This window comes from Oncorhynchus keta, chromosome 25, assembly GCF_023373465.1.
Source record: "Oncorhynchus keta strain PuntledgeMale-10-30-2019 chromosome 25, Oket_V2, whole genome shotgun sequence".
NCBI classification, from domain to species: Eukaryota; Metazoa; Chordata; class Actinopteri; order Salmoniformes; family Salmonidae; genus Oncorhynchus; species Oncorhynchus keta.
Window position 1 is genome coordinate 24,885,171 of NC_068445.1, and position 27,370 is coordinate 24,912,540.

General features: G+C 41.3%; 2 protein-coding genes and 2 long non-coding RNA genes across 4 annotated transcripts; 2 read left to right on the forward strand and 2 right to left on the reverse strand.

The window, feature by feature from the left end:
- Nucleotides 1–1,513: 1,513 nt before the first annotated feature.
- dusp2 (dual specificity phosphatase 2) lies at nt 1,514–4,883 on the reverse strand. Its single transcript, XM_035757296.2, has 4 exons — nt 4,238–4,883; nt 3,812–3,942; nt 3,426–3,645; nt 1,514–2,983 (listed from the first exon to the last, which is right to left on the reverse strand). The coding sequence occupies exons 1-4, from the start codon at nt 4,632–4,634 to the stop codon at nt 2,769–2,771; spliced, it is 963 nt and encodes a 320-aa protein (XP_035613189.1). The 5' UTR covers nt 4,635–4,883; the 3' UTR covers nt 1,514–2,768.
- A 3,855-nt stretch (nt 4,884–8,738) lies between these two features.
- On the reverse strand, nt 8,739–11,062 carry LOC118371711 (izumo sperm-egg fusion protein 1). The gene is made up of 8 exons (XM_052479943.1): nt 10,800–11,062; nt 10,618–10,692; nt 10,447–10,530; nt 10,268–10,288; nt 9,936–10,019; nt 9,522–9,643; nt 9,227–9,377; nt 8,739–8,914 (listed from the first exon to the last, which is right to left on the reverse strand). The coding sequence occupies exons 1-8, from the start codon at nt 11,053–11,055 to the stop codon at nt 8,739–8,741; spliced, it is 969 nt and encodes a 322-aa protein (XP_052335903.1). The 5' UTR covers nt 11,056–11,062.
- Nucleotides 11,063–14,636: 3,574 nt separating this feature from the next.
- On the forward strand, nt 14,637–19,725 carry LOC118371713 (uncharacterized). Its single transcript, XR_004823059.2, has 3 exons — nt 14,637–15,042; nt 18,439–18,488; nt 18,611–19,725. It is a non-coding gene; the product is annotated as an uncharacterized LOC118371713 (long non-coding RNA).
- Nucleotides 19,726–20,167: 442 nt separating this feature from the next.
- LOC118383163 (uncharacterized) lies at nt 20,168–23,733 on the forward strand. Its single transcript, XR_008079011.1, has 3 exons — nt 20,168–20,303; nt 22,472–22,551; nt 22,707–23,733. It is a non-coding gene; the product is annotated as an uncharacterized LOC118383163 (long non-coding RNA).
- The last annotated feature ends 3,637 nt before the right edge of the window (nt 23,734–27,370 follow it).

The following is a 27,370-nucleotide window of genomic DNA, read 5'->3' on the forward strand; positions in this document are numbered from 1 at the left end:
CACTAGGCTACCTGCTTCCCCTAGGCTAATCTGGCTTGTATGATGCATTTTGCATCATGTGATGCTGCGTTTGGCTTCATGTGATGGAAAATGCATCATAGGTGCAAATGTCGGTATTTTGAGGAGGCCTGGTCCTAGACCGCCATCCACTGGATATCTCTAGATATCTACATTTATTATCTGAATAATACTAAAACTTGGTCTTCAAAGCTATCACTAGATGACGCTGTTACATTATAAACCACCTCTTCATACAGGCAGGTGTTCGCTGTCCCTCTTTGCTTTATGGCCCTGAACCTGATCCACTACAGGCTTGTGCAAGCTTTTGCTCAAACATGCTGGAAAGAAGTAAGGCTGTGGCCAGTTCACTTGAGATTAACTTTGGACAAAAACGGACAATTAATAATGTCATCTTGGTAACCAACTCCAGTGTATATTTGGCTTTGTGTTTTAAGTTATTGCCCTGCTGAAAGGTGAATTTGTTTCCCAGTCTTTTGGAAAGCAGACAGAAACAGGTTTTTCTCTATGACTTTTCATGAGCTGAACTCTACTCCATTTATTTATTTCCTAAAATACTCCCTAGTCCTTGCCAATGACAAGCATACACATTACATGATGCAGCCACCACCATGCTTGAAAATATAAAGAGTGGTACTCGGTGATGTGTTGTGTTGGATTGGCCCCAAACATAACACTTTGTTTTACTTTGGTGCCTTATTGCAAACAGGATGCATGTTTTGGAATATTTGTATTCTGTACAGACTTCCTTCTTTTGACTCTGTAAATTAGGTTAGTATTGTGGAGTAACTATAATGTGAATCGTAAGTCGCTCTGGATAAGAGCGTCTGCTAAATGACTTAAATGTAAATGTAAATGTAATGAATGATCCATCCTCAGTTGTATCCTGTCACAGCCATTAAACTCTCCGGAAGCCTGTATCTTTGTAGTGTCTGGCTGTATTGATACACCGTCCAAAGTGTAATTAATAACTTCACGCTCAAAGGGATATTCACTGTCTCCTTTTTTAACCCATCTACCATAGGTTCTGTTGTTTGCGAAGCGATGGAAAACTTCCCAGGTCTTTGTGGTTGAATCTGTGTTTGAAGTTCACCGCTCAACTAAGTGACCTTACAGATAATTGTATGTAAGGGGTACAGAGATGAGGTAGTCATTCAGGAATCATGTTAAACACTATTATTGCACACAGAGTGAGTCCATGCACCTTATGTGACTTGTAATCACATTTTTACTTCGGAACTTATTTCAGCTTGCCTTAAAGTGGAAATTGTATTGAGACATTTATATTGGACAATTTAGCCACTACACACACAATACCCCATAATGCCAAAGTGTAATGATGTTTTTATCAATTTTTACTAATTAAATATTAAAAGTCAATAAGTCATTGAGTCAATAAGTATTCAACCCCTTTGTTAATCCTTTAGCCACAATGGAGAGGGGTGAAATGTTAGTCTAGACGCATTAACATCCCATGTCCAGAGTTTGATTCAAGTTGAAAAATAATACATTTATTTGTCGTTGTTCTGGATACAAAAATGCATTGAATTCTACCAAAACTAATTATGATCATTAAACTAAAGGAACAAACAGCATGATAAACATGGTCTGGCATGGTCAAAAGACTGTGTGCAGCCATTCCAGTCACTCCCAGTAGGCCTTGGAGCATGTATGCCTTCTAACTTCCTCCATTGGCCTGTAGAGGTGGTACACACACTTGACAGGGGACAGCAAACACACATACAACAGAAATGCATTGAATTGGAAACATGCCGATATACAATATGACATATTTGGCTCCTACAGTGTGTATGCCAGTGACACAAAATCTCAATGTAATCCACTTGATATTCAAGCTGTAACTCCACAAAATGTAGGAAAAGTCAAGGGGTGTGAATACTTTAAGGCACTGTATGTATACAGGGCATCATTATATAAACATACATAGACAAACATGTGTTTTCCAGTTTATAAAGTATTTAATCTATGTGAAAAACAGCAGGAATCTGCCTCCACATTGGCAAATAAAGTGCAGTAACCGACAGTGTAAATCACAATACTGTCAAAACCATAATAAAATTAAAAATTAAAGTTTTATAAAAACACCATAAGGATTGAGATGGCTTCTTCCCTTTGCCCAGAGCAGACCTACAAGCTACAGCCAACACCTATGATTTGATAAGGATAAGCTTGTTTCAGATTTGCACTGGTGTTAGGAAATTGATTGTATTGATGTATTGCCCTTAATACATTAAATCACCTGATCAAGATACAAATCATTCACATTTAGCTTTACAGACAGTAGTTATTACTCTGGTACCCAACAGCTTGCTGGGGTTTATCACACAGTATAGGCCTTTATGTCAGCCCTTGCAAAATGTCCAAAAAGGCAAACACACACACACATATATACATATATATATACTCCTGCCAGCAGTACAGCAGATATATATTTCTCTCACCATGTACTGTCTCTGTGGGTTTCTCTCAGATACAGCCCAGCCAGTGGCAGAGTGGGTAAACATTTCTCTGAGCAGTTATGAGGCTGTGGCCACGCAGAGACACATAAAAACGTGTGAAATCGATCAACTTTCTTCATCACAGTCCAAGTGGATTAGGTGGACTTTAGTCCAACTTTTTGGACTAATCCATATATACAGTACATTTCTCTTGAGTCTTCCTCAGAAATATATTTCTGCTAGTCTTGTTAGTGGCAAAGCGTATATATAAATATATGGCTAATGATGGGGTCAGTGACACAGAACGTCGGTCTCAAACTGCAGCAGCTGTCCCATGAAGGCCAGGTTAGGAGAGATGACCTGGCGTCGCTGCTTCACGAAGTCGAAAGCCTCGTCCAATCGGACGCGGCGGGCGTGGATGAGGTAGGCCAGACAGATAGTGGCCGAGCGAGAGATGCCGGCCTGGCAGTGCACCAGCACACGACCACCACTCTCCTTCACCGAGTCTGCAACAGAGAAGGTACAGAGCAGGGTAGTTAGCTTTGAGCTCTGTATTTTATCAAACAGTCTCAATAGTCTAAAATGGTTTCCTTCCTCGTCTCTTCAATCTAGATATATGTGAAAGAAATGTCCCAGAAATTGGCAATCTTTCACCTGTCCTGCGTTTTCAAATTAAGGAGAGGAGACAATGGTCGTGTTCCCCTGCTCAGACGTTGCTGACGCATGCCAGATCTTACAATGCCTTGATAGATACTTTACGTATCAGCTTACCACATCATATGTTATATTAATCTGGTGCACAACGCCACAGTCGATGACATGGCACACAACCATTGGTGGATGATTGCAACGTCTGAGCAGGGGAACCTGACCAATGTCTGCGTACCAAATTAGAAGAAGGTGCCTTTTGGGACACACCCAGAAGGTGATGCTAGTTGTGGAACTGACCTATGAAGGCGATGGCCTCGGGGAAGCGGGCTGCGATGTCTGCAGCCAGGCTGTCCTCTACAGTGAGTCTCATGTATTTTAGGTCCTCTTCATACAGGTTGGGGCTGGAGGAGGACACGTTGAGCACTGCCGTGATCCCCGCTGCAGTGAGAGTTTCGCGCCTTGAGGAATGAACTGCACTGCCCAGGAACAGGAAGGGGAGGAGCTCCACTGGACCCTCCTGTTAATCGAATACAAACCAACCAATCAAAAACAATAACCAACCAAAACATGACTTTGATTTCAATCCATGAAGGAAAAACATCCCAAACCAAATAAAGTAGTGGACAAATGCCTGAGAAAAGTGTCCTCATGCAACTGTTTCAGTTATTTTCCCAGTCTCTCACCTGATCATAGGGTGGTGTTTTCCGCCCTGTCACGCTAGGCTCTGGGTCCATCATTGCAGGGCTGTGTCCCAGCAGGCCTGGGGAGTTGAAACAGACTTCTGGATATTCTTCATGGAACCCCTCAAAGCCACCTGCCATTAAGAAACATTACAATGACACTCAGCAGCTTATGACATAACTCCTTACCTCTTCTGTACCAGATAGGAACATGACCTAGTTAGATGATGGTTTGTAGTGGAAATTATTTAAAAAATGTATGTAACGTAATAATATGGTTATTATAATATTTTGGCCTAAAAATATGAATTAACAACTCCAATTTTGGACTTTTTGGGGTATTCTTGTTTTATTTTGTAGGCCATTTGATTTCATTCAAAATGTATCTAATAGTCGACTTGTTTTGCTTTGTAGCTTGGTAAATCTCACCTTTTAGAAAGCAGATCTGTGCTGAGCTGGATTGGACATCGGCTTGTAAAGCGTTCAGCAGCATACTGGCCAAGCTCTCCCCTTTCAGTTCGGCCATAGAAAGGCTACTCTCATCAAGCACCACCATTGGCGAGAAATCACCCCTGCACAGCCGACCAAGGAGGTCCTTGTCCACGACCAACCACTCCAAACAATCAACGGAGCTCTTGGACCGACGCCGGAGCATTGAGTTCCAGTTGACATTGCGGGACTCAGAGATGTGAGTCCTGGAGAAGGCAAGGAAAGGCCGACAGTCCAGCAGTACACAGCCGCCTGAGGTGAACTGGTCCCGGGGAGTTCTGAGGATGTGGGCCAACTCAATACCAGTTATCTCCAGAGGCTCGCTGTTTGAACACATTATTTAGTTCTGGTCCCAAAAATAAACAGGTAAAAAAATTGTCGCTTTGATTTTTTTCTCCTGTGGAAGGTTATAGACTAGCCTAAAAGCAACAAAATGTTTGGCAAAACACACTTGTTCTTGATCAGAATATATTTCAAACTTGATCAACTAATTAAAACAATTTGACTTCAGTCAGAGAGTACTGAATGTGACTATTTCCATAAACAATTCACCTCGAAATTAGTACTAAACTGTCTTTACTTCTTGTTTCTTGTTAAGAGATGGGATGAGATTGGAGGGACAGGGTTTTATACCAAACTGCTACTCCGCCCTCTTTTTCCACATAAGGAGGACACATCACAGACGGACAGACCATATAAGCTCATCTGTCTGTACCGGAACTCCTTATAAGGTGTTTGACTTAAAAACTCGGATTTTCCAAAACCACACGTGGTGCTTGGGGTTTACCCTGTGTTTGTTCTAAATTACATCATGTTTTGACTTTAAGCACCCATTTTTAACACACACATCTCATTTAAACTGTTTCCATTGATTCACGGCTGATTCATTGAAATTGCAGGGGGGTAGCCTATGACATATAAAACATATTATTTTTACATGCTATTTTGTTATCAATCAAGGGTTTACAGATAAGTTTAGGGTTGGGTTAAAGGTTATGGTCAGATAAATATCTGTGTTTCAGTTCCCATTCTCTAGTTGTGTCCTTGCCTCTGGTTACAGTTGGACGTGTGAAAGTTGATTAGAATTAATACCTTGCTGTTGATTAGAATGGATATCCATTATCACTGTGGTGGAAAAATACCCCCAGACAGCCAGCCATCCAAACTACAGAACTGATATGTATATATATATATATATATATATATGACTTCTTTCTCTCTCTCTAAGAGTAACTTTTCATTAAGAAAACATATTTTAGCCATAGTTATAGTGAAGCAAGTCAATTATGGTCTTCATTTTGACAGTTTGTTTCAAAAGTTATATTTTTGTCATTTAGTAGTAAATCTCTCTCTTTTTCGCCCTCATGATGCAGAGGGAAGGTGCCTCTACGTCATCTCAAGGGAGGGATTCAGGGTGTCCGCTTTGTTATTGTTCTAACTGCAGATTGCAGCTTTAAATCAAATCAAATGTTATTTGTCACATGCGCCGAATACAGCAGGTGTAGACTTTACTGTGAAATGCTTACTTATGAGCCTTTCCTAACTATGCAGAATTAAAAAGTAAGAAAATCAACTATTTTGTGAATGTTGAGATTATAAAGAAAATGTGTCAAACACACAGGTGTATTGATGCATGTGTGTGAGCGCTTATGTAATGAGTTAGGCTATTCTGCACAGCAGAGAAGGATACATATTTACATCATACCCTATTCATAAACTGTTTCCCACCCCCTCTCTCTGGCTCCCTCCCTCTCTCTGATTTACATGTTAATCTGACCCCAGTCTGTTTGGAGTTGTCCCTAATCTGAGCTAATGTTCTGTAGAATTCCATTCATTAACCCTTTCATAGCATTAATTAACTATGTTATTAATAACTCTGTTTCAACTTTGGCTCCATTCATTCTTTACAACAACAATAGTGACCATGATTGTCTACCACTGGTGAGTCATAACTTTGTGCAGTGATGATGTATGTAGTTGTAATTATGGAGGCAGCAGGACTGTGGTACTATGCTAGAGTATCTACCTTCCATCAGCACAAAATACAGCTAAACAGTCATCTGACCTCCTGCTCCCTTCTCCACCACTTCCTTGTAATCCACAGCACATCCATTCACCGTTTCTCCCACTATTTTCCTCCCACTCCACTTCCTTTCTCTCCCTCCATCTCTCATCCCCCTCCCTTGTCTTTGTAAACTGAGACTGCACGTATTGTACCAGAGTGACACACACACACACACACACACACACACAGTTATAATTGCCAACAGGCACATACACGCAACACATATCATGCTTGGCAACCACTGAGCTAGCTTTACTGATATGCAATACAAACTGTCATGCTCTCCCACACAAAACCCAGAATATTACTCAGAGAGCTACAGTACAGTGTTTTATAATCCTTCCTTAAATAGAGACTGTGTGTGTGTGTGTGTGTGTGTGTGTGTGTGTGTGTGTGTGTGTGTGTGTGTGTGTGTGTCTACGCACCTGAGGGTTAGCATGGAGGTTAGAGTAACAGGATGTATGTGGTACAGCTTCCTGTAATGCTGACATGTGGGCGAACGACGAGAGGAAAACACCCCATGACCCACACTCTCACACACACACACACCTTTAAAACCTTCATCCTGGAAAATACACTTTGTTCATTTTCCAAATGAGTCAGTGAGCAATGCAATAGTGAAATGAATTATTGATGCCACCCTCACATGTAGGATGCTGTGGCTAACACTGAGGCAGTGTGACAAGTCTCTTTTAAAGTCAAGCATTGTCAGTAAAAGGGGCTATTCCATGAAGGTGGGAAATAAAACAAAAGAGCTACAGTAGTCAAGACCCTGTATCTCTTATTACTAATAAAGGTTAAGATAGGAAATTCAAATATTTTGAAAAGGTTTTGTTTTCAGTTTTACTCACTTGATTACATTGCACAAGTGAATGAAAACCTTGTGTGTATGTTCGTCAACAGTATTACTGCGCATATCAATGTTGAGCAAACATGACGCTTTGTAAAGACACACTGGACACTTAGAAGGAGCTGGTTTTTACAAATGGAATATTTTTTTGTGAGAGGAAACCATCTTTTGATTGATTGATTGGCTAATAACTCCAGTACAAAATACTGATGGTGATGATGAGTGAAGGGCCCTAATGTAGACTGTTTAACTTCTCTGTTATGGCCCTCTCTCACTCACGTGTCTCTCTCTAGCCCACTTTTTAATACTCTCTTTATCTGAATGAAAAGGGAACTTGAATATGGAAACGGTCTCTGTTTCCCCTCCCCCTCGCCTACCGTCCCCCCCTGCTCCCATAGTGGATTATCTAGAATTAGGTTAACGTTTGGGAATATTAATCTGAAAAAGTCTAATCTAGGAGTTTTACCTCCATCCCTCACTCCTCTCATCATCCTATCCCACGTGTCTATAATCTTCTCTCCGTTCAGAAAACCTTATTAAGGTCAATCAAGTGAATTAAATTAAATGATGTGTGTGTGTGTGCTACACTCTGAGATAGTTATTAACAGTGTCAGTATTAATTTACACCTTTTCTCTTAACTTTGTGTTTTTTTAAAAACTCAAAATCTTGTCCATCCCTTCTCATATTCCACATCAGTCACATTCTTGTTCCGCTGTCATCATCTCTTCCCTTCCCTCTCCTCCTCTTCTCTCTGTTGTCTCAGAGTCATCAATCTGGTGGAAGGACACACACACATATTGTTCAGACTTTATGGTCCTTCTGTGGCTCAGTTGGTAGAGCATGGCGCTTGTAACGCCAGGGTAGTGGGTTCGATTCCCGGGACCACCCATACGTAGAATGTATGCACACATGACTGTAAGTCGCTTTGGATAAAAGCGTCAGCTAAATGGCATATATTATTATATTATTATATATATTATGACATTATGTCATTCTATTCCCTCGTCAACTCTGACACCAGAAATGTGTCCTTGATTATTCAAGGAAAAAGTTTACATTTCTGTTACTTATCACTCTGCTGTATGTGTAGTATCTTTCCTATTTATTGTATTTCTGTATCTACTATTCCTGGCAACTAACAGTAGATACATCAAAATGTAACATCTGTTGGGAGGCTGTGGGATATGAGGGTAATGAGAAACAATTCTATCAATGCGATTTCCTACACAGGGAATATTTTGAATTTTGGAAGGGAAATGAGATTGGACTTGTCTGCTACCACAGAAGATCTGTCCTGGTTCCACAAATTTCACACGGCCAAATTTCTCAATTCATCTTTTGAACATCGATTCATATTTTTTCTAATTAATCCCTCCATCATCTCTCTCCCCCTCTCTGTCTCTCCCACTCATATTTTAAGCAATCACTCCCTCGGTCACTCTCTCCTCCTCCCCTTTGTCTTTCTCCCTCCCTCTCCCTCACCCATCATTCACTCTGTCCCCCACCTTTACCCTCCATCCCTCTCTCACCCAAAAGCAATAGCAAGGGCTAGGCTGATCATCAGACTCAGGGCAGTAACCATGATGATGATGACCAGCAGGAGGTCAGTGGGAGGGTGAGAAATGGGGGAGGCATCATAACTAGGAGGGAGGGAGGGCAGGGTGAGGAGAGATCTGGGAGTCGGGACAGGTGACGGGGTGACTGTGGACAAAAGAGAGGGAGAGGTGAAGGGTGATCTGGCCTATTCTGTTTCCAAACGTCTTTATTTTCATCCCATTTCATGCCTATTCTTACTGGAGAATTGTAACCTCTGAATGTCTATGCCTCTATCAATGCCTTTAACAAAGACTGATCTGTCCTCTTGAAGTAATCACCAATCTAACACAGCTGGATAAGTGAAAGCAAAGAATATAACTTTTAACAACTCTTATCACTTTAACATTGAGGGAAGGGAGAAAGGGATGATGCATTTCTGAAGTAGGCCAGGGGCTACATGTATTCAAACTGGCATACCAGTGAGCAGGAAGTGTGTGCGTGAAAGGACAGTTCCTTTGCCATCCGTTAGGAGGCAGCGGTACATGCCCTCCTCATCGACATGCAGCTGGTTCAGCACCACAGAGGAATCCTCAGTAACCACCAGCACTCTGAAATCACCCTCTGTCAGCTAGAGGGAAGTGAACAATGGGAAAGGGATGGATGAAAGTCAAAATGAATAACATTACATGTATGTGTTCAAAGCCAGAACACTTCAGTGTGTTTGTCTGTGCGTGTGTGTGTGTGTGTGTGCACCCTCACGTCTTACATTTGCAGTCCTTTGCGTCCCTGGAGCCCAGGTGTAGTGATAATCTGGCCGGCCCACAACTAGACTATGCCAGGGGAGGAAACAGTCCAACACTGCCTGTCCTCCCTCTGCTGCCTCCACTGGATACTCTACCAGAGAGAGAGAGGAGTAGGGGGAGGATTGGGGTAGAGGGAGAGAAGGAGGAGAGAGAATGAAAATGAGAGGGAGGAGGGAGTGAGGAAGAGAGAATAATGGTTAGAGGAAGGGAGGGATAGACAGTGGGATTGATTTAACCTCAGATTAGAATAGTTTGAACAGGTCAGTATTACCTAAGTCATCTATGACATTCAATAAGAGTAGACAGTGCTGCTGCATAAAGACACACACACACAGGCTCGCCCACGCATGAACGCACACATGGATGCACGGACACACACTCACCCCCGCAGTCCTGAGTGGTAGAGGGGCAGGTGTGCAGCTTGTACTGACAGGAAAGGCAGTTCATTACTCTCTGATACAGCAACCCTGCAGTTTAAAAAGACAGCACAATTCGTTGCTGATCTATAAAGTAATAACTGTAATGGCAGGGGTGTGTGTGTGTGTGTGTGTGTGTGTGTGTGTGTGTGTGTGTGTGTGTGTGTGTGTGTGTGTGTGTGTGTGTGTGTGTGTGTGTGTGATCACAGGCCAATAGGTGAGGTGAAATGATAGCACTATGGAAGGGGGTGAAAGGAATGGCAGGAATGACAAATTAATTAAATTGCTCATGGGCTTACCACATTTGTTTGGGCAGAGACCTGACAAAATGAAAACAAGACATTAGTTAAATTCCACTCTGTAAAGTGTTGCCATACACTGTTATTACAGAAAGAATCATAAACATATTACAGTGCCACTGATATTATTACTGTTGGTATTGTTGATATTAACACTAGGCTACAGCTGAACCAGTCACCTTTCTGGACAAAAGTCTGCAGGTGTTTCTCGAGAATTTTCCTGCCTTTCTCCAGAATTTGAATGGCCTCAAACGTCAGAGGCCCTTACACAGGGAGAGGACAGACAGACTGTAGTCAGTTTCACACGCACGCAAATACGCAAGCACAAACACACGCAGGCACACACACACCTGTGAGTTGGCTTCCCTGGAAACGGTCAAACTCACTCTGGTATTCTGTACTGGCCCTGTAGAGGGTGGTCGGGTCTGGGGGCACACACACATATTAACATGCTCTGTAACGCCTACTAAGAGGTCTGGACCTTTATGGCACAGTTGGTAGTGCGCTTGGCTCGTAAGTAACAACCACCTACCAATAACTCCGCTATACTGGTTGCTGGTGGTTGTGTAGGTGACGTAGGCGTAGTCTAGAATCTTCTTCAGTTCTATCTGGTCCTCTATGGTGGCAGAGGCAGCAGCCAATAGGTAGTCTTCATGGAGGAGCCTGACCCTGCGGTCACACTGCAGACAGGGTCTCCCCGCAGGGACACAGCACAGCAGGGACAGGAGACATAAAAGGCTGGGGACAGACAGGAGCCGGACAGACATGGCCCTATCTGCCTTTTCCATAGCTAACTTTACTGACACAGATGGAGAGAGATTGACCTAAGTTGTTTCAACCCCAAAGCGTTATGATGCTCTACAAATGCGTAACTCCATGGCAGCTGTTTTAATAGGTTGAACAATATACAACCTTCTAATATTGGAAGATAAAATTGTTGACTACTCACTAAAGAAAAGCAACTTAAGTGGTAGAATTTGAACTAGCACTAGAATTAGAATGAAGAATTCCATTTCTATGGCAGCAAGCAACACATAGTACTGTGAAGTCACTGACACTAAAGTTTGAAACACTCAAACACTTCATAGAAATATAATTCTACTGTGTTCCTGCAGTAACTTTACAGGGACATCACAACTGTCTTGCTTTGCATAGTTCAATGGGGGCCGAATGGGAACACTTTGTTAAGTTTGTGGCTCACTGCTGACACTCAGTGGTGGAAGCTGGGCATGTGCAACAGTGAAGGCCTGTAACTGCTGGATCAAATCCAGTAGAATAACATAACTGACATGATAATGTATAGTCATGGAGGGTCAATAAAAAGGTATTCATGATTGGCACCCTATTCTCTGCAGTTAAACACTTTTGACCAGGGCCCTGATCAAAAGCAGTGCACTATATAGGCCAGAGAATAGGGTGCCAGTTGGGATGCAGCAAAGTGTTTCTGTATTAAAGCCTTCATCGGGGTGTTTAACACTGAGCTATATATTGCCAGGGAATGACAGTAAAACAAATAACATAATAGGCTAACAATAATAGACAGGAGACAAACCATAAAAATGGATGGCATTTACATTGGCTGACTATATCTGTAATCAAAACCATACATATCAGAATGACTGGATGTGGATAAAGCAACAGAATGAACCCTATGTAACAAACCCAGGCTAAGTCCCAAATAAACAATGAAAATAAATTGTTTGATTTCACTATTGTAGTTCCAATTAGTTATTGTCAGGACCCGGTTACGAACTCAGGTCTCCGGTGTGAGAAACAGTCACTTTGCAAACTGAGCCACTAATAGTCGGCAGAACCCAGAAGATGAGGCAGACACAGCAGTACTGGAAACGGTGTTTTAATAAAGTAAAAAGGAATGTTCAGGCAAAAATATAAATCCACAACGTCAAAAGTAATTCCAAGAGAACAAAGGTAATCCTCCAAGTCAAAAAGGTAAATCCACAAGGTGGTAGGTACAGCAGAAAAAAAGCCTCAAAAATAAATAATATAATAATAATATAATAATAAATGCCATTTAGCAGACACTTTTATCCAAAGCGACTTACAGTCATGTGTGCATACATTCTACGTATGGGTGGTCCCGGGAATCGAACCCACTACCCTGGCGTTACAAGCACCATGCTCTACCAACTGAGCTACAGAAAGACCATATAAATAAATAAATAAACGAGAACAAAAGCAGAGTACCTCAAGAGAGTCCAACTGGCGCGACAAATGTTCACGGCGTCGCTGGGGCTGGGTGCTAACATTCAAACACAGAGCAAAGAAATGAGGAAAACTACGGGTTTAAATACATTCAAGGGAAAGAGGCACAGGTGCAAATCATAACTGGGAACAAGGGAAAACAAAAGGGTCAAAAGGCACAATGGGGGCATCTAGTGACCAAAACCAGAACAACCCTGGCCAAATCCTGACAGTTGTGTTCAACTATTCTATTTAAGTTTAAACATAACGTGTTGCTATAATAACAGATGAACTGACTCCATGTTTTTGGAAACCAGAATGTGTATGTGGCTTTACAATAAACAATGACTGGATTATAATGAGAGGAAAGTCACCAAGTGATAAAACCAACTAATCAATATTCCATGCATGTACACTAGTCATTGCAAATTATAATTTACATGTCAAGACACTTTATTTAAATTTAATTCAATAGCAAATAATAGTAAGGACGGTCTATTGATTAATACCATCGGAAAGTATTCAGACCCCTTGACTTTTCCCACATTTTGTTACATTACAGCCATATTCTAACATGGATTAAATAACAAAAAATCCTCAGCAATCTACACACAATACTCCATAAATACAAAGCAAAAACATGTTTTTAGAAATGTTTGCACATTTATTAAATTTAAAAATAAACAGAAATACCTTATTTACATAAGTATTCAGAGCTCAGGTGCATCCTGTTTCCATTGATCATCCTTGAGATGTTTCTACAACTGATTGGGGTCCACCTGTGGTAAATTCAATTGATTGGACATGATTTGGACAGGTACACACCTGTCTATATAAGGTCCCACAGTTGACGGTGCATGTCAGAGCAAAAACCAAACCATCTTCCATCGAAGGAATTGTCCGTAGAGCTCAAAGACAGCATTGTGTCGAGGCAGAGATCTGGGGAAGGGTACCAAAACATTTCTGCAGCATTGAATGTCCCCAAGAACACAGCGGCCTCCATCATTCTTAAATGGAAGAGGTTTGGAGCTACCAAGACTATTCCTAGAACTGGATGCCATTCTGGACACCAAACTGAGCAATCGGAGGTCCTCTGTGGAGATGAGAGCACGTTACAGAAGGACAACCATCTCTGCAGCATTCCACCAATCAGGCCTTTATGGTAGAGTGGCCAGACGGAAGCCACTCCTTAGTAAACGGCACATGACAGCCCGCTTGGAGTTTTCCAAAAGACACCTAAAGACTCTCAGACCATGAGAAACAAGATTCTCTGGTCTGATGAAACAAAGATTGAACTCTTTGGTCTGAATGCCAAGCAACAAATCTGGAGAAAACCTGGCACCATCCCTACGGTGAAGCATGGTGGTGGCAGCATCATACTATGGGGACGTTTTTCAGCGACAGGGACTGGGAGACTAGTCAGGATCGAGGCAAAGCTGAACAGAGCAAAGTACAGAGAGCTCCTTGATGAAAACCTGCTTCAGAGCACTCAGGTCCTCAGACTGGGGCAAAGGTTCACCTTCTAACAGGACAACAACTCTTAAGCACACAGCCAAGATAATTTTGAATTTTTAAATATTTAACCTTTAACTAAGCAAGTCAGTTACGAACAAATTCTTACTTACAATGACGGCCTACCAAACCTGGACGATTTGATTCGGCCTGGTTTCGAACCAGGGACTGTAGTGACGACTCTTGCACTGAGATGCAGTGCCTTAGACCGCTACGCCACCCGGGAGCCCAAATGCAGGAGTATCTTCGGGACAAGTCTCTGAATGTCCTTGATTGGCCCGGACTTGAACCCGATCGAACATCTCTGGAGAGACCTGAAAATAGCTGTGCAGCAACTCTCCCCATCCAACCTGACAGAGCTTGAGAAGATCTGCAGAGAAGAATGGGAGAAATTCCACAAATACAGGTGTGCCAAGCTTGTAGCATCATACAAGCTTGAAGAAGAAGCTTGAAGAACAAGAAGAATCGATGCTGTAATCGCTGCCAAAGGTACTTCAAAGTATTGAGTAAAGGGTCTGAATACTTATGTAAATGTAGTATGTCAGTTTGACATTTTTAGAGATTAGCAAACGTTTCTAAAAACACGTTTTTGCTTTGTCATTTTGAATACTTTCCGAAGGCACTGTAAATACAGTTAAATACCCTCTTAAATATTTGGGAACCTTATTTGTTGTTTTTATTCAATTCAGTTGGTATGAGAACGGTAGCCCCTATCTGCAAAAGCAGGGCGTCTGTGGAAAGCTGAGTATCTTGGCTATTGATCTGTGCCTTAACAGTTTTGGTCTGACTTACTACCATATATGGGCATACAAATATATAAGGCCAGGCCGAGCCGATGACCTAATTTTAAGGTTTTTCGACGGTGACATTCCGAGGGGTTCGTGCTGACTGTGCGGAGATTGTGACATCTGGTTAAACTGCATCCCTTGACAAGGCAAGAACAAGATGACTGGAGAAGTGCAGTATTATCATAAGGAGACGTATACTTGGAATATGTTGGAGGAATGGAGGGAAAAAGAGAGGCAGAGGACGTCTGAGAGAGAGAGAGAGAGGGGAAGAGGGTGAGCTTGAGTCAGTAAAGAAATGTCGGGAAAAGGGAGATGGTTTGTTAAAGAAGAATGGTAGAAAGTGGAAGCAGGGTGAGCTGACAGGAGAAGTGGAAATATATGAGGTCGAAGTATCGGAGGTGGGTGACGTGGTGAAGTTCTCGGAGCCTGAGGCTTGTACCGAGGGTCACGATAAAGAGGCGTCTGTGACAGTAGGGTTGAAGTCTTTGGAAAAAGTGGACACTTGCCTTTTGTCTGATCCAGTTGTGGTTTCAGGGTGGGTGAAAACAGAGTTGGGTGGGGTGGAATCGGTGAGGGTAACCAGAAGTCTTCTTGTGATAATTGTTTGTGTTTCTGCTGGTCAGAGAGAGAACGCGATCCGCGTTAAATGAATGGGGGAAAGAAATGTGAATTGTTTTGCTCTCAAGTGAAGGGCGTGATTACTGGCGTATAAGTAAATGTACAAGTTGACCAAGTGAAAGGGAAGATTCTCGATGTTTGTGATGCTCGTCGTTTGGTGCGACACAGACAGGGTGATGAGACAGAAGAGTTATTGTCTGTTGTTTTGATGTTGAGTCTTTACCCGACAAAGTGATTTTTGAGAACTTATTTATCCTGTATGAGCTTTTCTGCCGAATACATTACATTGTTACAAGTGTCAAGCTTATGGGCATGTGGCAGAAGTGTGTAGGAGGGAGGTTCCAAGGTGTGAGAAGTGTACAGAAGGACAAGAGACAAAGGATGTGTAGCATTGGGGAAAGTAGTGGAATGTGTGGGTGCCCATGGGGCTGGGGATCAGAAATGTCCCGTGCAAGAGAGGCAGGTTGAGGTTTCCAGGGTTAGAGTAGTGCAGAAGTTGTCATATGCTGAGGCAGTGAAGAAAGTAGAGGGAGATGGGTCAAGGGGGAGTGATCCTGAGAGTCGTGGTGTAAGTAGATCTGTACCATATATGAAAATGTACTTACAAGCATCATCCTCATGGAGAGACTTTCCAGATTTCAGACCTTTAGATAATGTAAAACACGCATCACATCTTGCGTTTGGTTCTGACTACATTGTATAATGAAAATACGACATATGTTTAATTATACAAGACAATGGCTTTTACGATTGAAAAAAAAATTAACACAAATTTGATATGTAGCCTTGAGCTACATGGTGGTCTGGTGAATCCTGTTTTGTTGCTTGGCCTGAAAGGGCATGTTTATCAGACCACCTTAGTTTCTATTTAACGTGCTAATAGAGAAGCTTCTGTTACTACCGTTATGTATCTGGATTTAGCAACCACATGTTTATCTGATATTAATCATTCCTATGGCAACTATGTTGCTATCTAGGTGTAATCTCGCTATTTGATTAAAGGCTGTTGTATCGGACGCCCCTAGGAAGCGGGAACGCAACACCCTGCTACAACTCAGCTCCCCGTGGAGTGAAAAAAATATATTGGATTGTAGGTGTGAGTAAGGATGACAAAGGGCAGAGAATTTACCGTTTACTGGGAATTTATTCCTTCACACGGTTAATTTGGGGAAAAGGGGCTGAACAGAACCAAAGCAAAGAAACTAAATGCCACAGCCCCCTCTCCTGCCTTACCTGCCTACCCACTACTTACATAACTTAGCACCACCTGGTGCGCTAACCAAAATACAGGGGGTGGTCCACCCAGGTCTTTCCTAGTGTGCATAGACAGTTAATACTACTGGGTATGTATGCCCGCTGGCCTCTTGCCTAAGCACTCCATAAGTGCCTTCCCCTTCCCCCCTGGGAACAAATATATACAGAATATTACAAACTACTTCACAAAAAAAACTCTGAGAAACAACTAACACAGGACATAACCATAAGCTCTCTGAGCAACAACTAATACAGGACATACCAATAAGCTCTGTCAGCAACACTAACCAAAATACAGGACATAACCATCAGCTCTCTGAGCAACAACTAATACAGGACATAACCATCAGCTCTCTGAGCAACAACTAATACAGGACATACCAATAAGCTCTCTGAGCAACAACTAATACAGGACATACCAATCAGCTCTCTCAGCAACACTAACCAAAATACAGGACATAACCATCATCTCTCTGAGCAACAACTAATACAGGACATACCAATCAGCTCTCTCAGCAACACTAACCAAAATACAGGACATAACCATCAGCTCTCTGATCAACAACTAATACAGGACATAACCATCAGCTCTCTGAGCAACAACTAATACAGGACATACCAATAAGCTCTCTGAGCAACAACTAATACAGGACATACCAATCAGCTCTCTCAGCAACACTAACCAAAATACAGGACATAACCATCAGCTCTCTGAGCAACAACTAATACAGGACATACCAATAAGCTCTCTCAGCAACACTAACCAAAATACAGGACATAACCATCATCTCTCTGAGCAACAACTAATACAGGACATACCAATCAGCTCTCTCAGCAACACTAACCAAAATACAGGACATAACCATCATCTCTCTGAGCAACAACTAATACAGGACATACCAATCAGCTCTCTCAGCAACACTAACCAAAATACAGGACATAACCATCAGCTCTCTGAGCAACAACTAATACAGGACATAACCATCAGCTCTCTGAGCAACAACTAATACAGGACATAACCATCAGCTCTCTGAGCAACAACTAATACAGGACATAACCATCAGCTCTCTGAGCAACAACTAATACAGGACATACCAATAAGCTCTCTCAGCAACACTAACCAAAATACAGGACATAACCATAAGCTCTCTGAGCAACAACTAATACAGGACATACCAATAAGCTCTCTCAGCAACACTAACCAAAATACAGGACATAACCATCAGCTCTCTGAGCAACAACTAATACAGGACATAACCATCAGCTCTCTGAGCAACAACTAATACAGGACATACCAATAAGCTCTCTGAGCAACAACTAATACAGGACATACCAATAAGCTCTCTCAGCAACACTAACCAAAATACAGGACATAACCATCAGCTCTCTGAGCAACAACTAATACAGGACATAACCATCAGCTCTCTGTCAGCAACACTAACCAAAATACAGGACATAACCATCAGCTTGCTCTCTATGTGTCTCACCTCTCTGATGGGCTTCAGTGAAACATGGAAAAAAATCTCACCTCTGATTAGGTCACACCCTTTGATTATATGCATAAAACATGTAGCCCTGTCCCATCCTTACAACTATATTGTTTAAAGAAAATACACGCAACAATCTTGATCTCATGACAGTAATGTTGACTTTCTTTTCTTCTAGATATCCCTCCGTTCTGATTTTAATTATTATATCTTCAATTATATATAGATGACTTTGTGGTTCATTTGATACTTTTGTTGATTTATTTCTATAGGCCGTAAACTCCAGTGTTTCCTTTTTCTATTTTTACAGGATGTTGAACTTTTTTTATGTGCTTAAGTTGAGTCTCCTTCAGTTTCCCAGTAAGTGACCATTTCTTCACATTTAACATCTAAAACCACGAGGCAGTAAGCTGCTGATATCATCATATAAACAAATTTGGTGCTCTTTACCATAATTCAAATTGTGTTTTGTCTCTTATAAGATGATGTCTAAGAGCAAAAAAACATAATCCAGTGGCCATTTGCTCAGATATCCCCTGTCAAGACCCTTGGATCAGAGGGACAAGGACTATGACTCCTTCACTTCCACCTTTCACTTTGAGAACCCTCTATTTCCCCCTCACCGCACCCCCAAACCTGTCCCTCCTCCACTGCTCCGACCCACACCACCACCCCCAGACGAGGACCCATACAGGCCCATTAAGCCCCCTAATAACTCTGATCTCTCTGTCCCTCCTTTCAAAGGCGCTGTCCAACCTATCACAGGTATTGTGTATATATATCCTCCCTGTTTTCTTAGTGGAAACTGTGATCTCTTATGTGGCCCTCTGCCCTTCCCCCCACCAGCCCTAGCCCTGTGCACCCAACCCTCAGACTCCACACGTGGGGACACAGACCATGGTGTGCCCATACAACGAAACGGAATCCCGAGCAGCCCGGAGTATTCATTCTGCCCTCTGCCCCCAGTGGCCAACCAGACAGATTGGCCCCCATCCCGCCCTGTAACCCATATTTGTACTTCCTTCAGGACAGAGCACAAACACGAGGGCGGAGGCAGCAGAGGGACTTCCTGGACCCATCTTTGTATTCCCATCTGAGGTGGCCACTGGGATGGGCAACAGTGGGGTTAACATGTTGTCTCCTCCCCTACGACCTGACTCTGTTCCTCCTCCCATCCTCATTTACCCTGGTGTTTTTATTCCCATCATAGGAGAACTTCAGACATAGATAATCGCCTGCTGAGATTCAGACTTCACTGATTCAAAGTAGTTTTCCCCAGTTCACTCCACAGATACCCAGCTACTTTTGTATTGAAAGTAGCTGGAGATTAAACTAAATAAATGTATAATGCTGACTATTATATAACAATCCACACTGTCAATTGTTGGGTCTTTCTATACTTAATGCATATTTCTGTTTACCATTGGATGTAAAACAATTATCTGCAATAAATGAATAAAACTTGTGTGTTGCGATTTTACAGCGTATCTGTGCACATTTTGGGAAGAAATACTACCATTTAATTAATGAATATTAGATAATGGCATTTTAATGTGCAGCATGATTGTCGCTTCTCTGCTTCAGGAAAATGTGTATTGGTTTATTTGTTTTTCTGTGTTTACGCAAATCATTCCTGAGGAATGAGGGTGTTCCTTTGGTTTGGTGGTATGATATAATTAAAAAATCATTCTTCCTTTAATGACTACTGTAAAGTCTTGACAGAATACTGCCCTGGGTCTAAAATTCTGTTTTAGTAGTTGTTTACTGGGCTTATAGTTTTTTTCTTCAAATTACATTGGTTCGTGTGTCTGTATGGTATTTCTGTTACTCTCTCATTCAACACTTTGGGGGATTTAATGTTGAAGTTTCTATTCTTCAAATATAGACTAGACTAAAGTATATACCAGTATTGCCATATATACCAGTAAATGTGTCAGCAAATGTAATGAATTATTATGGAGTGACACTTGGTTTATCCCACGCACCAAATCATGCATATAAGCATACCCCATTCATACAGTGTCTATTGTTCATTCATACATCCCATTTGATTCTATAGTATTCTTATTAGTGCTGGATATACAGCAGGAACAGGAACTTTTAATTTGTATTCATTGGGACTGTATACCCCTTCCTTTTTATGCTGAAGAGGAGAGGATACTCAACCCAATCAAGGTAATAATAAAATTGATTTTCTACTAGTCTTTGGCATATACAGTTGTATGAAAAAGTTTGGGCACCCCTGACAATTTCCATGATTTCCATTTATAAATAATTGGGTGTTTGGATCAGCAATTTCATTTTGATCTATCAAATAACTGATGGACACGGTAATATTTCAGTAGTGAAATTAGTTTTATTGGATTAACAGAAAATGTGCAATATGCATCAAAACAAAATTAGACAGGTGCATAAATTTGGGCACCCCAATAGAAAAATCACATCAATGTTTAGTAGATCCTACTTTTGCTAAAATAACAGCCTCTAGACGCTTCCCATAGCCTCTAATGAGTTTCTGGATGAAGGTATTTTGGACCATTCCTCCTTACAAAACATCTCCAGTTCAGTTAGGTTTGATGGTTGCCGAGCATGGACAGCCCGCTTCAAATCATCCCACAGATTCTCAATGATATTCAGGTCTGGGGACTGGGATGGCCATTCCAGAACATTGTACTTGTTCCTCTGCATAAATGCCAGGGTAGATTTTGAGCAGTATTTTGGGTCGTTGTCTTGTTGAAATATCCAGCCCCGGCATAACTTCAACTTTGTAACTGATTCTTCAACATTATTCCCAAGAATCTGTTGATATTGAGTGGAATCCATGCGACCCTCAACTTGAACAAGATTCCCAGTACCGGCACTGGCCATACAGCCCCACAGCATGATGGAACCCCCACCAAATGTTACTGTGGGTAGCAAGTGTTTTTCTTGGAACGCTGTGTTCTTTTGCCGCATAACGTCCCTTGTTATGACCAAATAACTCAACCTTTGTTTCATCAGTCCACAGCACCTTATTCCAAAATGAAGCTGGCTTGTCCAAATGTGCGTTTGCATTCCTCAAGTGACTCTGTTTGTGGCGTGTGTGCAGAAAAGGCTTCTTCCGCATCACTCTCCCATACAGCTTCTCCTTGTGCAAAGTGCGCTGAATTGTTTAACGATGCACAGTGACACCATCTGCAGCAAGATGATGTTGAAGGTCTTTGGAGGTGGTCTGTGGGCTGTTTTTGACCGTTCTCACCATCCTTCGCCTTTGTCTCTCCGATATTTTACTTGGCCTGCCACTTCTGGCCTTAACAAGAACTGTGCCTGTGGTCTTCCATTTCCTCACTATGTTCCTTACAGTGGACACTGACAGCTTAAATCTCTGCGATAGCTTTTTGTAGCCTTCCTCTAAACCATAATGTTGAACAATCTTTGTTTTCAGGTCATTTGAGAGTTGTTTTGAGGCCCCCATGTTGCCACTCTTCAGAGGAGTGTCAAAGAGAACAACAACTTGCAATTGGCCACCTTAAATACCTTTTCTTATGATTGGATGCACTGGTCTATGAAGTTCAAGGATTAATGAGCTCACCAAACCAATTGTGTGTTCCAATTAATCTGTGCTAAATTACAGGTATTCAAATCAACAGAATGACAAGGATTTTTGCATGGCCTATTTTTCACATCTGATTTAATTTCATACAACTTAATATTGCTACACTAAAAATCTTTGTCTGGACAATACCCCAGTACTCAGCTTTTATTAGAAAATGAATGGCATGCCACTGTGATAATTTTCTGTGACGACAGAGTAAATTATTATGCAGCCTCAGATTGGTGGCCAAACTTTTTCATACGAATGTAGTGTTGAATGGTCAAATGGTCCTGTGTTTTGGACAATCATATCACATGACCTGGATTTGAACATTTATTTATAGCTTTTTCAACAATCTGTCTCCTTTTCTTTTTATGTCAGATGGTCCAGCTCCATCCGCAGATAATTGCTTTAATTTTTTGGTGTAATTCTAATTCCTGGCTTAAAATAACAGTTAAAATCTAGGTCATGAGACATGACAGTTCAAAACACATGGCCCTATAGAATGAATAATTGTGGTCCTTCTGTAGCTCAGTTGGTAGAGCATGGCGCTTGTAACGCCAGGGTAGTGGGTTCAATCCCCGGGACCACCCATACGTAGAATGTATGCACACATGACTGTAAGTCGCTTTGGATAAAAGCGTCTGCTAAATGGCATATATTATTATATTATATATTAATAATGTTAAATTATAATGTATTCAATAAACCAACATTGTTTGTCAAGTTTACTATGTTAAAAAAAGTGACATTTATTTTACCCTTTCAGAAATGAAGGAAAATAAATTGGAGATTTTGAGGACCGCCTTCTATATTTTATTTGTGGCAACAGTAGCATCTTCAAAACCAGTAAGAGTGCCCCTGCCGTTTTCCATCATCTTTATTCTTAAAAATCTGTCATTCTTATAATGTGCACAATGACAAAGTCAGTGAATAGAGACTGTGTCAAAAGTGTGCTATTCTATGTTTCTACACTCAAATAGTATTTATATTTGTGAAACCAGGTCAGTCTACATGGATTCCAATTCAGAAGCATGATGGCTGACAGCCTGGAATCGTCTGAGTCCTCGGAGTCCAGCAAGTCTTCCTCAGAGAATGGTCAGCCAATGGTCGCTGGCACTGAGATCGCAATACCAGACACTCAGGAGGAGACAGACCCACCAGACAGTGAAGCTATAGCCTCTGAAACAGCCTCAGAAGTTGATGATGCTTTAATTGCTTCACAAACCACACTTCAAACGGATGCCTCATCAGCAGATGCACTAAATGGGACAGACACTGAGGCTACCTCACAGCATCCAGTCATCATCGCATTGACTGATTCTCCCAGTCTGACTTCTGATAATGTCACAACCCATATACGGTCTATGGTCACAACGGCTCTGCCATCAATCACTGACACAGCCACAATTCAAACATTATATGTGGGCACAACTTCTCCCCCGGGCCCATACCACATACCCATTATGGAGCAGCCAACTCCTCCACCAGTCTCCCCAATACCAAGCCTAACTCCCCAGCAGCTAGTTCCATTGGGAACCACTGATGACATAGCTGGTGTGCCAGGTTGTTTTACTGTAGTATACATAACCAGCCCTCATGCTCAGCCAGTTCCTGTTCGAGGTGATAACATTTAAAGCAGAGAGGAAGTTATTATATCATTGATTAAAGTCAGACATAAAAACTGGCTTCTTTTTTTCATTTGTCTTTATGAACATATGAGCACATTGCAGCCACATAGTGAGCTGGAGGGGCACCTGTGCTGCAACTGGCTGAAGCGCTCATGAAAATGATTCACTATAATATTTTGCACTATATAAGTGATACATATGTAGATGTACTGTACTTTATATTGCTCAGTGTCTTCCATGAGTCAGTCTCACATGTATTTGTATTTTTTCCCATCTTTTATCGTGTGATTTATTTTGAAAGGTGACACAGATTGCATTAACACTGTCAACAACATTTTAGTCTATTTGTAAAAGAGGACCCACCATCTGTAAATAAATGCTCTTTAAACATTTAGAAAAAGGACAGAAGTCAGAAAGAGTACCTTTTCGTGTGCTGCAGGATATTTTGGGGCTTTTGATTATACTGCAAAACTTATTACAGGCGATTTGCAGATAATGCCAGCTGTTGGGCATTCTTTGTGACTTCCATTGTGTCCTCAGTTATCATTGAATGAATGAATGATGATACATTCCTGTTTTAATTTTGTACTGTAAAGCTTGTCTTGTATACAATTGAATGTCTGACCCAGAAAGACAGAGACCCTGGAGCAGATGGTGTTTAACTTCTGCTATGAATGCAATGCAGTGAGTGAACAAGTGGGTGTTGTTTTTTTCCCCGGTATTACAGAGACACTGTTGTTGAGAGATACCAAAGCTCATGGCATGAAGTATGTTTGCCACCGTACAACACACATTGATAATTTACTTGTGACACACAGACACAGAAAAATATTTTTCAAATAGCTTCACTACTTGGACCCCAAATAAACATTTTAAAGTTGTACTTTTTCATATTCCTGCATGGAACGTATAGGAACCATAGACCAAGCTGGACCCTTAATGGTCAGCCTACCATACAAAAGGCAGCAGAAGGTATCTAAATGCATCTGCTACGTTGTCTAGATTATAACCTGCAACCAGGTTAGCCCCCTGTTGTCCTGAGATGATAACAGTCTGTAATCTGATGCATTGCGAATGTTAAGCTCTTGAGCCGCTTAAAACCACTTGTGGTGTAAAATTCATACTCATCTGATAATGTGGACAGAACACCATACTAACATTAATAGCCTGGTCAGAAATTACCTCTATTTTGTAGCACTTATTAGGCACTGTTTTTCAAAACTCCCAACTGACATAAGTAAGCTGTTGTTGTCCTCATTGGGAATTGTATTCATTAACATTTGAATAACATCTTATTCAAGTACCTGTGAAGATGTATGATATTCATAATTTGAATCCACTGTACATAGATTAAACACTCTTTACAATCCATTTAGAGGTCCTATTGAAATCCACGTAATCCTATGGTATGATACTGCTTGTGACTGAGTACTACACCCTAATAAGTCTTGATTTGTGTCTAAATACTATAATGACCAGGTCATTAGGTCATCAACAAACACTATTTCTACATGTTCTTCACTTAAATACAAAAACATTGTAGTGAAAATAAAATGAACAAATGCTTGTGACTAGGGATGAGGTCAATTATAGTTTGTCAGAACTCTTTTAATCACATTTCAATTTAGATTGACCCGTCCCCGACCCTCAATACACAGCTCTATTCAAACATCAAGGCTATAACAAGTTCAGCTTAAGTCCTTACTTGCTTTAACCAATAGACTGGTATGGGAACAGAGGAGAAACAGAGGAGAAACAAAACAATAGACTGGTATGGGAACAGAGGAGAAACAAAACAATAGACTGGTATGGGAACAGAGGAGAAACAAAACAATAGACTGGTATGGGAACAGAGGAGAAACAAAACAATAGACTGGTATGGGAACAGAGGAGAAACAAAACAATAGACTGGTATGGGAACAGAGGAGAAACAGAGGAGAAACAAAACAATAGACTGGTATGGGAACAGAGGAGAAACAGAGGAGAAACAAAACAATAGACTGGTATGGGAACAGAGGAGAAACAGAGGAGAAACAAAACAATAGACTGGTATGGGAACAGAGGAGAAACAGAGGAGAAACAAAACAATAGACTGGTATGGGAACAGAGGAGAAACAGAGAAGAAACAGAGGAGAAACAAAACAATAGACTGGTATGGGAACAGAGGAGAAACAGAGAAGAAACAGAGGAGAAACAAAACAATAGACTGGTATGGGAACAGAGGAGAAACAGAGGAGAAACAAAACAATAGACTGGTATGGGAACAGAGGAGAAACAGAGGAGAAACAGAGGAGAAACAAAACAATAGACTGGTATGGGAACAGAGGAGAAACAAAACAATAGACTGGTATGGGAACAGAGGAGAAACAAAACAATAGACTGGTATGGGAACAGAGGAGAAACAAAACAATAGACTGGTATGGGAACAGAGGAGAAACAGAGGAGAAACAAAACAATAGACTGGTATGGGAACAGAGGAGAAACAGAGGAGAAACAAAACAATAGACTGGTATGGGAACAGAGGAGAAACAGAGGAGAAACAAAACAATAGACTGGTATGGGAACAGAGGAGAAACAAAACAATAGAGGAGGGAAAGAGGAGAAACAGAAACAAAACAATAGACTGGTATGGGAACAGAGGAGAAACAGAGGAGAAACAAAACAATAGACTGGTATGGGAACAGAGGAGAAACAGAGGAAACAAAACAATAGAAACAAAAAACAAAACAATAGACTGGTATGGGAACAGAGGAGAAACAAAACAATAGACTGGTATGGGAACAGAGGAGAAACAGAGGAGAAACAAAACAATAGACTGGTATGGGAACAGAGGAGAAACAGAGGAGAAACAAAACAATAGACTGGTATGGGAACAGAGGAGAAACAGAGAAGAAACAAAACAATAGACTGGTATGGGAACAAAACAATAGAGGAGGGAAACAGAGGAGAAACAAAACAATAGACTGGTATGGGAACAGAGGAGAAACAGAGAAGAAACAAAACAATAGACTGGTATGGGAACAGAGGAGAAACAGAGAAGAAACAAAACAATAGACTGGTATGGGAACAGAGGAGAAACAAAACAATAGACTGGTAGGGAACAGAGGAGAAACAAAACAATAGACTGGTATGGGAACAGAGGAGAAACAGAGGAGAAACAAAACAATAGACTGGTATGGGAACAGAGGAGAAACAAAACAATAGAGGAGAAACAGAGGAGAAACAAAACAATAGACTGGTATGGGAACAGAGGAGAAACAGAGGAGAAACAAAACAATAGACTGGTATGGGAACAGAGGAGAAACAGAGGAGAAACAAAACAATAGACTGGTATGGGAACAGAGGAGAAACAGAGGAGAAACAAAACAATAGACTGGTATGGGAACAGAGGAGAAACAGAGGAGAAACAAAACAATAGACTGGTATGGGAACAGAGGAGAAACAGAGGAGAAACAAAACAATAGACTGGTATGGGAACAGAGGAGAAACAAAACAATAGACTGGTATGGGAACAGAGGAGAAACAGAGGAGAAACAAAACAATAGACTGGTATGGGAACAGAGGAGAAACAGAGGAGAAACAAAACAATAGACTGGTATGGGAACAGAGGAGAAACAAAACAATAGACTGGTATGGGAACAGAGGAGAAACAGAGGAGAAACAAAACAAAGACTGGTAAACAGAGGAGAAACAAAACAATAGACTGGTATGGGAACAGAGGAGAAACAAAACAATAGACTGGTATGGGAACAGAGGAGAAACAAAACAATAGACTGGTATGGGAACAGAGGAGAAACAGAGGAGAAACAGAGGAGAAACAAAACAATAGACTGGTATGGGAACAGAGGAGAAACAAAACAATAGACTGGTATGGGAACAGAGGAGAAACAGAGGAGAAACAGAGAAGAAACAAAACAATAGACTGGTATGGGAACAGAGGAGAAACAAAACAATAGACTGGTATGGGAACAGAGGAGAAACAGAGGAGAAACAAAACAATAGACTGGTATGGGAACAGAGGAGAAACAGAGGAGAAA

Excerpts from the sequence above, each read along its gene's own strand:
- dusp2 (XM_035757296.2), bottom strand. The coding sequence starts at position 4,634 with ATGTGTTCAAACAGCGAGCCTCTGGAGATAACTGGTATTGAGTTGGCC. Across the intron at positions 3,943-4,237 it reads ACAGATCTGCTTTCTAAAAG|GTGGCTTTGAGGGGTTCCAT; the intron begins GTGAGATTTACC and ends TCTTAATGGCAG. Across the intron at positions 2,984-3,425 it reads CGAGGCCATCGCCTTCATAG|ACTCGGTGAAGGAGAGTGGT; the intron begins GTCAGTTCCACA and ends TCTCTGTTGCAG.
- LOC118371711 (XM_052479943.1), bottom strand. The coding sequence starts at position 11,055 with ATGGAAAAGGCAGATAGGGCCATGTCTGTCCGGCTCCTGTCTGTCCCC. Across the intron at positions 10,531-10,617 it reads CCAGGGAAGCCAACTCACAG|GGCCTCTGACGTTTGAGGCC; the intron begins GTGTGTGTGTGC and ends TCCCTGTGTAAG. Across the intron at positions 8,915-9,226 it reads CACACACTTCCTGCTCACTG|TCACCCCGTCACCTGTCCCG; the intron begins GTATGCCAGTTT and ends TTTTGTCCACAG.